The sequence below is a fragment of the Struthio camelus genome, chromosome 15, assembly GCF_040807025.1.
Source record: "Struthio camelus isolate bStrCam1 chromosome 15, bStrCam1.hap1, whole genome shotgun sequence".
NCBI classification, from domain to species: domain Eukaryota; kingdom Metazoa; phylum Chordata; class Aves; order Struthioniformes; family Struthionidae; genus Struthio; species Struthio camelus.
Window position 1 is genome coordinate 1585146 of NC_090956.1, and position 11639 is coordinate 1596784.

General features: G+C 40.3%; 2 protein-coding genes across 9 annotated transcripts in view; one reads left to right on the top strand and one right to left on the bottom strand.

Moving 5' to 3' along the window:
* The window catches only part of ARHGAP17 (Rho GTPase activating protein 17), an 84932-nt gene extending 78602 nt beyond the window's left edge, over positions 1 to 6330 (top strand). For 3 of the 8 annotated variants that reach the window (XM_068908135.1, XM_068908134.1, XM_068908139.1), the window contains one exon: positions 5420 to 6330. In XM_068908135.1, coding sequence (XP_068764236.1) covers positions 5420 to 5550 — 131 coding nt within the window. In that variant the 3' untranslated portion in view covers positions 5551 to 6330. Of the gene's footprint in view, positions 1 to 847; positions 872 to 3009; positions 3055 to 5419 lie in introns of all 8 variants that reach the window. The other 5 variants (XM_068908136.1, XM_068908140.1, XM_068908138.1 and 2 more) reach the window with 3 other exon arrangements.
* Positions 6331 to 7787: 1457 nt separating this feature from the next.
* Positions 7788 to 11277, bottom strand: LOC104139165 (testis-expressed protein 47). Its single transcript, XM_068908965.1, has 5 exons — positions 11167 to 11277; positions 11008 to 11080; positions 9159 to 9262; positions 8811 to 8875; positions 7788 to 8625 (listed from the first exon to the last, which is right to left on the bottom strand). Exons 1-5 carry the CDS (start codon positions 11275 to 11277, stop codon positions 8607 to 8609), a joined length of 372 nt encoding a protein of 123 aa, XP_068765066.1. The 3' UTR covers positions 7788 to 8606.
* Positions 11278 to 11639: the final 362 nt, after the last annotated feature.

Here is an 11639-nt window from a genome sequence, read left to right on the forward strand (position 1 = left end):
ATGCCCTGTTAAAATACCCACACCTGTTGTGGTGCACCAGGATTTTGGGCAGCATCTTCCATAGTGAAGGTCTTCCTTGGGGCTAGAGGGGAGTATGTATTAGTCTGCTTTATTTTTTCCTGCTTTGGAAGCAAAACACTATTACAGCAACAAAACTATAGGGCTTTCTCAGGCCTCTACATTATGGCAATCTGTTATGCTTATGCATCTGTTGCCAAAAAGGCAAATCATTGGAGGAGGGAGATACAGCCCGAGGACAGTGTATTTCGGCATATACAGAAGATACACTGGCCACTTTTGGCATTTTATTTTGGTGCTTTTGATACCCATGGTCATAGAGAAGATACTAATGCAGTGAATGTTTTATTTTGAAAACTAAGCCTTCCATGTGCCTTTAAGTTGGACAGAGAGAATTTACAGAATCAAATGTATTAATTATGTGTAATAGGTCAATATCTAGATACATTTTCATATTTGGAACACAACCTTGTTTTTTCTGTTCTGAGATGTGAAGTATAGACCACTTTTCTGTCTTCTCTTAGGAACTTCATGAAGCTTGCAGTTAGTTTGATAGGGATAACGTTCATTTAAATCTTGAAGTGAAAACTGCTGCTGACAGGATAAAAACTAGCAGATCTTGAAACGTTCTGCTGAGTCTCTGCTTATTTTAGGCACTTTTGAAGGAAAAGGCAATGAATGTAAGAGACTAATGCTTTTAAATGTACTTATACTCAGTAATGATTAAAACTTCCCAATGATGCTGCAGTGTCTCTAGAATAAGACTAATGTTTTGGAATGCAAAGTATATTCTGATGCCTAACAGCTGTACCCCATGATGCCTTCACAGGTGGGGATGGTTACTGCAAATAAGGTTTGTACTGACCAGAAACATGCAATATAGCTAAAACGCTCCTGCACAGCAATATTTTATTTGTAGCTTTATTTTGTATATGTGCTTTGGAATATGTGCTCTCTGTCAACTCTGCATTTTATCTCATTACCACATATCATTCTGTTTGTAAGATATCTTAAGATCTATGCTTTATTTTAATAGTCCTGTGAACATTGTTTAAGTTAATCCTTAGTCATAAAAATAACCATATCCCTTAAATAAGTGAATAACACTTAAAAAGTGTTGGTGCAAAGACACCAAAACTATACCACTCCAGGAGTCAGGAATGAAGCAGTGACCTGTTCAAAATAGGTGTGTTGTCATCGGTGCAGGCAAATGTTGCAGCTCGTGTTTTTTCTTCAATTCAGTGTTTTACGAGTTTTTTTTTTGTTGTTGTTGTTTTTTTTGATGTAGCTTTCACTTGAGGATTTCAGTTGTTTTTAACTACATGGGATTTATTTGTGCAAAATACACGCTCGTGTGACTAAATCCCTTTGCAGAAAAGCACCCAACAGCATCTCTGCATTCTGGCATGTTTGCATTTGCATTCTGTCAACCCAAGCCTCACTAATAGTACTAGTCTGTTCAATCGCAACTGCCAAACAATACATATTAATAATCTTACTATTCATATATAATGGTTTAGAGATGCTACCTTTTTAAGATGACGACTGCATGACAGGCTGAAAAAATTGAGGCTGCATTGCTGAATTATCTCAAGTTGTGACTATTCGCTTACAGGAAAGATACTGATATTAGTATTAGATGGAGAAGGCAGCTTGGAAGTACAGTTTTTAAATAAGAGAAACTAGCAATAAATGAGCTTTTAAGCAACTGAAAAGTAGCTCTGCTTTTTAAAACAACAAACTCTTACCTGATCATACTCTTGTTCTTTTGTCAGTATTTCTAAAGTAAAACAGCAGTTTATTGCAAAACTGAAGTCAGAAATAAGGCTAGGGTTTGGATCTTTACAGCACTTGCACATGAAATGAGACTGGAAACCTTGCTGATGAGTCGAACTTCAAAAAGAGGCTTAAGCTTATTTTCTAAGTCATGTTTCATAGGTTGACTGCCTTTGTTTTCATTTTGGAATTTTCCTGGTTCTGATGCAAAAGCTTTAATGATAGCAGACACTGAAGCAGAATTTGTCTTACCCCAGTTAAACAGGAGAATTATTTGCCCTTTAAGTAGTATCCAGCTGCTATGCAGAGAGCTGCTTCATTGAAGGGCAGAGAAGAGGGGAGTTAAGTTATACAAAAGAACCATCTGAGATAGGACAGTGATTGGCACAACTGCAACTATATATGGATTGTGAATTACTACAACTTAAATGGTGAGCTGCAGGGATAGCTCCTTTTCAATTCATTTAAAGGCATAACAGAGGTACACTGGACTGTCCTGTAGTTTGGATGCGTTTTAAAAAAATGGTGAAATCAAGGTCTGATTGTCAACTTGTACTGTTAAAACTGAAAAGACTTGGTATTATTCCTTTAAAGTGAAAGAACCTTAGCAAATTGGCCATGCAAGCTATGTAAGGTAAATAATATGAAAGCTGTCATGCAGCAGAGTCAGTAAAGGAAAGTTAACACTTATCAGATTTGCTAGAGAATCCATTAAGGAACCCAGAAAAACTAGTACATTTTGCAAAAAAAAAAAAAAAAAAAGAGAGAGAGAGAGAAGTTGAAAGTTGAACTGATACTTAGGTTTACCTACAGCAGTACACTCAGTACAAGATCATCCGTTTTTTCCAGATGAATCTCTTTTTTGATATTTGCTCAGACTTAACACCACAGCATATTACATAAGAATATCTGCTCTAACATTTACACATGCATATATTAGCTTTTATTTTTAAACACTGATGCTATAAACTGCCTCAGCTAATTTAGTGTGAAGTAACTGTTTTTAATTTAACCTTAAATAGCAGAGCAAGGGAAAATATACGGAAGTAAATGTCATAATATCAGAACTTGAAATCCTGAAATATTTTCAGGATACAGTTGAATTCCTTTGTCCACGTACTGGACTTCAGTAATGCTTCACATCCTATTTATGGTTTTAAAGTAATGAGCCCTAGGAAAGAATATTCTAATCAAAAATTTTATTAAACAATCTAGATGTTTGACCATCATTCAGTATGAACTGTATTGGAAAGTTTGATGGTAAGGAAAAGGCATATGATTGGCCCAAAATGTTGCTAATTCATAATCATGTATGTGCTAATGCCCACTACTAACCTGTCATAAGTAACACTGCTTGCTTGCATTCTCATTAGTGTAGCATGCGAAAGGAATGGCTCTGTTTTTATGCTTGCTCTTACATTAACATACTAAAAGTATTGAAGTCAAGAACGTATAAAGTTGTTCATGTTTTGACTGGCCAATTTCATGTCGTATGTTTTCCACTTCATAGACACTTATACCTGGAAATTCATGTGTTTTATACAAAGGTTCATTTTGTATTTGAAGTAGCTGTATCATTTGTTTGTCATGATCAAATATTCCTTTCCTGTGGCACCTCACATTTACAGTTACCTCCTTTTCTGGTTCACTTTTAAATATGCAGTAGTGGAAGGGATAACTTCTGTGCCTGCCTCTAAAGTTGAAGTAGTCCTTTTCAACTGTACATTAAATGAAAATCAATAGTACAGGTAGGTAGGTAGTTATTAGGGAGAGTTCAGTGGCCCAGCTACTTAGATTCTGTGCTCTTCTTTTCTACAGTCAAGCTCAGTGTAGAACATCTTAAGCAGTGGATCGTTATCATAGTACATCAGATAATGATACTAAAAATGCCTACAGAAAGATAAAAAGTTTAAAATTAACTAGCTGGAAAAGCACTTACTTTTTCATCTGCTGTAGAAACAAATCCTGTAGTTGGGATAAAAGGGAGCTGCTTATGTTATGAAAATTTGGTTTTGTGGATCAGAAACTTATTTTAAATGCATGAATGTGAGGTTAGGTGAGAAGGTTTGGTTTTAAAGTATCTCCAGTAATTGTTTTCTTCATTACTATCAAAAGGCCTACTGAACAGTGTGACCTATGTGTCTTCTCCCGGAAGACTGTTTACGAAATACAGTTCAGTAACCAGGACACTGATTTTCAAAGTGACAATGGGGGCTGGGTAGAAGAATCTATTTAAGATTCACCTAGATGATGGATTTAATGAGTTGTAATGATACTGATGGTTTGTTCTATGCCTTCTGGTTGATTTCTTTTACGACTGAAATACTAACATTCTTAGCAGAATCTGGTACTCTTCTCCCAAGACTGTGATACAAGACTTGAGAGAAGATGTATAGTTCAAACCTCCCAAGAAAACATAAATCCTGGAATTATGTTATAGGAAAGGCTATAGAATCTTTGAGTTCTGGTAATATGGATGAGAACATTTACCACTCCTCTGCAAGGCAAGCCAGCTGGTGTCAGACACAATACAAGAATGCTATCTACTAAATTAACAGTATCATTCAATACAAAGTTACGGCAATTCACTAGTGAACTGTTTATGCTTAGACAATGGGACCCTTATTGAAATAAGGGAGCAGGGGAGGCTGCACTCAGACTTTAATTATATTTCTGCTTTTGCCTCTTTCATGTCATTTAGCACAGAAGCTTTCAACTTAGCACAAATTATTTTATAAATGTGTAGGTTTCAGACTTAATTTTTGAGATATGGTTCAAGGTCTTTAAAAGATGCCACCTGAATTTAAAAAGAAGTCTCTGTTTGGATTCTCTGACTTAAGTGATCTAAATGATTTTCCATTTGGAGCAGCTGCTATGTTGCAATAGGCGATGTTTCTCCTGCAAAGTCTGTGGCATATTATAAATTCGCTTTCCAAAATACTGACTTAATATTTTCATTTACATATTGTGAGCTGTTCTCGATTTTTCTGGTCTTCTAACTACTAGTGCAGTCAGTCACCAGAAATGCAATATTTGAGGTCATTGGCTTGGACAAAATTCTCCCCCCTCATTAACAGAGGGCAAAGAATACGATGTTCCCTGTAATCCACAGGAAAGGGGTTTAGTATGCGTTCAGTTTAAATTTGTTTGCTGTTTTTGTGGCAATGCCTCCTTTTGACACCGTACATGTTCCCATCACTTCTGAAAAACCTTTGGTGGTGTTTACCTGGCTGATCATCTAGATGCCAGACTTCTTGCTGAGTGACCAATCCTGATTTGATGTCAGTGTCTGAAATGAAGTATCACTTCTACAGGGCACTGAGGAATCTGATATCAAATTATACTTTGCTTTCTTCCATTCTTGAAAAAGAAATGTTTTTCTCTGTTATGTACATGACTAAAAAGGTATGTAGGAGAAGCAACCCAAACATAAGCTTTATTTGTTTGGCTTAGCCTTTTTGTGTTCATGTGTGCGCGTGCACATATGTGCCAGCCCTGCGTTTGAAAAGCCCTTGTTGATCTGTCCTTTCCGTTTTCTTTCTAAGGAAATGTATCAGAAACACAATATTTAATAAGATGTCACTGTCCAGACCGCTAAATTTCCTGTTCCATTTTTTTTGTGCAGATTCTAATTCCAGTATTCAAGAACCACTTCAAAACCCTTCTTCAGAGCTTCTTACAGAGACAGCAAGCAAGGAACTGCACAACCACCTCATGCTAGATATTGACAATGATACAGAAAGCACTGCTCTGTAAAGGAAACTCTAAAACTTTTATCTTTCCTCTCCTGGTGGAAAACTAACAGACCTAACGGTGAAAAGCTTCTTTTGACGATATGGCAAAACTGTATAGAATTTTGACTTGTGCACTGCTGAGAAAGTGACTTAGCCATTCAGAAGTTTAATGATCTGTGTCTGAACCGTGGTTTTCAAAATCTTGAATGGAAGGAATTGATTCCTGCAGAAACTTGCATAGGAAGCCTAATTGCTGCTAATACCAATAGTATTAGCAGAAATTCCAAAATGAGAAGCAGCAGAACATTAGTTATTTAAAGTGCATGTATTATGGAAATAATCTTCTTAATGTCACGGTTAGACTTTTATTTCTAGTTCTTAGACATTACAAGGAGATGCCTTGCAAGAGACATTCCCTCACTGATTTGCTGCAGATTTTTGTTAAAATATGAACCAAAAAATGCCAGAGTGCTGTTGGTGACTGCTGGTTATCAGTTGCCTGTCAAAACTGTGGATGTATTCTAGTGCCTTGAAGGACTGTCATACTGTAGAAGGAAACTTACTGTATCTTTAACCATTTCATTGCTCCTTAATGATCAGTACTTAATCCTTATTTCATAGTTATTTGTATTAACCAAACCTGCTTTTTGTTTATGTGAAACTTGCAACTGTTTCAAGATAAAACTGTGGAAGTGTTTTTGCTTTCATTGGAAAATGGTTGAATTTTGAAAGAACTTTGGTCATCTGTTTGGATTCATCAGTTGGGTGAACATTTATAAAATTAAAGATTGTCTTTTGTCAACTGAAGGCATATTTATTCAAGTCTCCAAATATTGCTGTTTCTGTGGTACATTTGAAACAAAAGTTCTACACTGAAGGTTATGCAACTATGCCCTGGGCTTTTTAACTCATGAGTCACTGGCAGCTCAGCTTGATCTTCTTTTAAGAAGCATACTGGGAAATGAATATGCATTTGTTCCTTAATATGTAGACAGGAATGCGTCTAGCTGCAAAGAAAAATGCTGGATACAGCCCATATCATGGAAAGAAATGTGATGGGATAGGCCATACAGTTTCTGTGAATGAGAGGGAGGGAGAGGAAGAGAAGACTAGTCACTTGAGCAGGAATTGAGATAGCATTCATATAACTAGCTGAAACTCATTTACTTAACCTATAAATTCCATAATACTCTATAATACATCTTAGTCAAGGTATTAAAATATACCTCAGGCTCACTTGTGAAATAAAACTACATTTCCTAAAGACCTTTACAGGATACATTGCCTTTAGTGACTAAAAATATTTATCTTGTCACCATCTCCTTCATGCCACAGTTGTAAAGTATCGATGGCTTCCCCAGTGGTTCCCTATTTCAGACATCTCTAAGTAGGAAAGATCCATCCCATTAGTAGATGTAGACCTAACTTCCTCTGTCGCTACACTAGCACTGTAGCAAACTCCCGCAGCTCTAAATTTGGTGTTTATAAGCCAGAATTCTAGTTCTGTGGCTTAAACTGACCTTTGTCCCTAAAACTGTAGGCAGTGTACCTGAATCCATAGCAGGTTGTAAAGGATTTAAATACATTTTCAGAAATTCTTCTGGACTTGCACATTCTTCAGTGTTACACAAATAGTTAATTGTCTCTGCTGGGATTAGCAGCTCGGGTGCAAGAGTATGTAGATTGTTATTCAGATCATCACTGTCATCCTTGATAATAAAGAGTATATTTCAGTACAGTTAAAATAAAAACAGAGCTATGACACAATTACAGTGAAGGAAATTTGCCAAGAACAGCAGGGCTAGAGTTGTTATCCCTTTTTTTTAACCAAATATAACTTTATCCTTTGTTCTTAAGAGTACACAGCAACAAGGAAAGTGTAGCAAGCAACATATTACTTCAGGAGTGACATTTACATGACTTTAAGCTATGTTCATACAATTGGCTAGTTCAATAAAATGGCAGCACCAAATAAGCTAGCATAAGTCTTAAAAAAAAGAGGGGGTGGGGGAATAAAATGATGGGTTTCCTTAACGTTTTAACACAGCTTCTAGAATCCTTGCAGGTATATGTGCTTGTAAACTGTATTTGAAAGACAAGAGCATCTGCTTACTGGTGTGGATTTGGGAGGTAAATCAAGTAAATTTCTTATAGTGTAAATATTTAAAGTTTACCTCAAACATTTTTGGAACATAGGCTGCCAGTTTGAAGAGGAGAGTCAGACACTCTGTGACTACCTCTACTGTAGACTGTGACTGTGTTGCATCTTGCAGGTATGTCACAGGAGGCGTCACTGTTGTAACATACCAGTCTGGGAACAGTCTGGTTGGGATGTTATGCGACACCACTAAAACTTTAATTTCCTGGAGTAAAGCACTGAGTGGAAAGAGCGAATTCCATCCTTAAGTACAGCAACGAGTTTTTACCAGATGTTCAAGTTTCATAAACTAAGCATTGATCTGTTTGCATTCCCAGAGCTCTGCTAGAGCATTATATGCATACAGCATTATCATAGCACCTTCCCCCCAGTCCTTGTAAATTTTGGATCTAGCTACAAGAAACTTTTCCATATTGTACTACAACATCCTGTGCAAGGTTATTAAGCAGACTATGAAGGAACAATTCTGGTCAAATGTCACAGTAAGAAACAGGCAAAAGAGCAGCAGGGTTTAATAAATGCAAGAGTATGATGGTAGCTTTCTTTGATACAACTCCTTCTACAGACAAAATTGCGTGGCTTTCATGAGGTCCAGTTTTCAGTGAATAAATAAGAGGCCATAGAGGAACGTATGTATTGGTTAAGCTACAGAAGATGATAATTGGCTGAACTCTGGTGACGGGTAGGCAGTGTTGAAAGGGAAAATAACAGGTAGGAAGGCAGTGACTAATACTCTATAGATGACTTTAGAATTCTAGTATGTATACCTACAAATGTTTACAAAGCAGGATACAGAAATCATGCAGGCAATTGGAATTAAGGAATGAATTTTCCTATTTTCTAAAACCTTTCAACACTGTTTGAAGTCTTGGCAACTTGAAGATGAACTTCAATGCAGAGGACTATGCAAGAGTCCGCTGTCACTTAGCCAACTGCTCCCTGCATACAGAAAAGATGCATGTCATATTAACTTGAAAATGGTATCTGCACTATGGGCCACAGGCATTCAGTGGGAGAACAAAATAGGTTGTTATCATAGGTAATGTTCAGTTTATCCTTAAAGGAAGCATTCTACCACTGCTGTTGCAAATTTTCTGTCAACTAAGCTAACGTGAAACACTTACCTACGTCCTTCATTTTGGAGAGAAGCTAAATCTTGGATGATAAGATGTATTGTACCAATGCAAGACTGCAAAGGAAAAAGGAGAATTTTTATGAAATTGCATATTACAAAATAGTTGTGAAAACAAAAATTCATCAGCTGCACTATAAATGGACTTTCCCTTTGAGTTGCAGACACAGAAGACAGACCAGCACCACCACATCGTTATTAAGGTCCTAGCTCTTTCTTTTTAACCCAGCGTATGGAGTAGGTGGTAACTATTCATTTGTAGCTAGCTGGATCTTAGAACTCAAGTTTGCATAAATGTGAATCAAGCCACTTGATCCCAAAAGGGGCTTACATAACTTACCTCTACTACATGAAGAACACAACTGGAATAGAGAAGTAGTACACCTGAGACTTGTTCTCCTGAGTGGCATTTTGATGCATTTTCAAACAACCTTTTGTGGTAACCTGTTTCAAAAGTAAAATTGGCAGTTTGTCATATGGCTTATAGTGAAAGTCCTACCAAGTTAGCATTGTATGTCCTGTTGCAGATTCTTCTCTCTGAGTCTGTCTACCACAGACAACAGATTCATAGATTATGCTTTTATTATTCAGAGGAAATGTAAAAGCACTGTTAACATGGGAATCTTTTCTTGACATATGCACCAACACAATTCATATTAGCTCCTAAAGCTGCACCAAAATCTGCAATATTTGCTTTGAGTGGCTGCAGTGTGAAATTCACATTAGCGTTTGTTTACAGTAAAGATGTAGTTACATCTTTGTTGCTGTAGTTGCTTTTAAGTACATTACCTGAAGGCCCTGAACATAGAGCACTCAGAAGTTTTGCATGTGCAGTCTAATTCTTGCTCCTGCTTGACATTGGTACTAATACAGTTGCTTATTAAAAAAAAAAAAACTTTTTGTATCCCACTCATCAGAGAAAACATTCAATATACATTAATTACTTTGCTGAGAAACTCATACTTGAAAGTTGGTTGTAAAAGCAGTATCATACTTTGAGAATGAATTCTCTTTTTCCCTCAGGGTATATAATACTTGTGCCTTATTTGCTAAGGAAGGATCCTAAGTGATAATTCTCTTTATGTTATTTAACAAAATGGTATCTTTTAATTTTCTGCGCTACTGCAAGGCTTATATACATCACTGCTGTATGCTGTTCATACTGTCACTCCAATATACATGCAATGCAATGAGCATGATTTTGGTATGTGGCAGTTTGTTACAATTATGCGCAATTTACAGTTTTGATGTAGTCAAAGAGATTTTATAAAAGATGAAAATGAAATACAACAATAGAATGTCACCTAAGAGATCACCTAGAATACCAGCATGTATTTTGAAGGTAATTTGTTGTTTTCAACAGTTAAGCTATATTTAAGAATCCTTTTCAAAACTTGAATTGAGGATAAAGTCAGCTCCCTCTGGTGGACAGCACTAGAATTATCCTTTACAGTAAAGGAAAACTGTTAAGTAGTCAGTGAAACCAGAACTTCAGTATAGTATAGGAAGAAATTTGCAAGTTAATTTCTCGTGTCTTCTCAGTTCAGTGTCGTGAAACACCGTTATGAGCTGTGCACATCGGTTTCACTTTGTATGTGTTTTGGTATTCTAAATCCTAAAAGGAAGTACAGTAATACTGCAGCTGTGCCTGCTGGAGCCACCCCCTGCCCTGAATGAACTGAATTTTCAACGATACTGCTGCCTAACTCAGTAGTTAGTTCCTTTATCTTAAAAATAAAGGTCCTTATGGGGCTGGGTATGAAACCCCTAAAATATCACATCCTGGAGAGAGAGAATGCGAGCGCATTGCACACCAATGCAAGTGCAGCAGGTACCAGCATTTACTCGGGGTGCGAGGGGGGTCTTTAGGATGAGTAAGAGCGCAGATCGACAAGGCGCGTGCCGCTGCAGCGGGGGCGGCAGGTCGCAGAGGAGGGTCTGCGGGTGAGGGCACGCCTGGGATCACATCTGCGCAGCACACTTTGCACTACCGGACCGCGACAGCTTTGCCAGCGAGCCCAGCGATGTTCCCACCGCCGGGTCCTCCTCCGCCTTGATTCCCAGCCCCTCCTGGGCGCACGGTGGAGATGCTTCAGCAACCCAGGCGGCGAGCCGAGCTGCGAGGCGCTCCCAGGTAGGATACACGGGCCGTCCCAAACCCCCTGCGGCCCAGGGCTGCGGGCACCTACCTGTGACCGCCGCCGCCTCGGCCCCCTCGCCCAGCTGGGCCACCACCACCAGCCTGTGGAGCGGGAAGCGGCTCTGGGGACAGAGAGGGGCGAGGCTCGCTCAGGCCGCCCCGGCCCTCGGCCCTGCGGGCCCGCCGGCGGCAGAGCCGCCCGCCCCACCTGGCCCGCGCCGTGCAGCCGCTCCAGCCGCGTCGCCAGCAGGCTCCGCCGCTCCAGGGCCGCGGGCCCCGCCGAGTGTCGCCGCCCTCGCGGCGGGTGGGCGCCCGACATGGCCCGGAGAGCCGCGGGGCGCCTGCCGGGGGGCCGCGACGACCTGCGCAGGCGGCGAGGGGCGGGAGGGGCCGCGGGGGCACGCGGAGCCGCTGAGGGGCGCGAGGGGCCGCGGCGGGGCGCGGAGCCGCTGAGGGGCGCGAGGGGCCGCAGCGCGCGCGGAGCCGTTGGCGGGGCGCGAGGGGCCGCAGCGGGGCGCGGAGCCGCTGAGGGGACTGAGGGGCCGCAGCGCGCGCGGAGCCGCTGAGGGGCGCGAGGGGCCGCAGCGGGACGCGGAGCCGTTGGCGGGGCGCGAGGGGCCGCAGCGGGACGCGGAGCCGTTGGCGGGGCGCGAGGGGCCGCGGCGCGCGCGGAGCCGTTGG

Excerpts from the sequence above, each read along its gene's own strand:
- LOC104139165 (XM_068908965.1), bottom strand. The coding sequence starts at position 11,277 with ATGTCGGGCGCCCACCCGCCGCGAGGGCGGCGACACTCGGCGGGGCCC. Across the intron at positions 9,263-11,007 it reads CGAGGCGGCGGCGGTCACAG|GTTACCACAAAAGGTTGTTT; the intron begins GTAGGTGCCCGC and ends CTTTTGAAACAG. Across the intron at positions 8,876-9,158 it reads GTGTTCTTCATGTAGTAGAG|TCTTGCATTGGTACAATACA; the intron begins GTAAGTTATGTA and ends TTTCCTTTGCAG.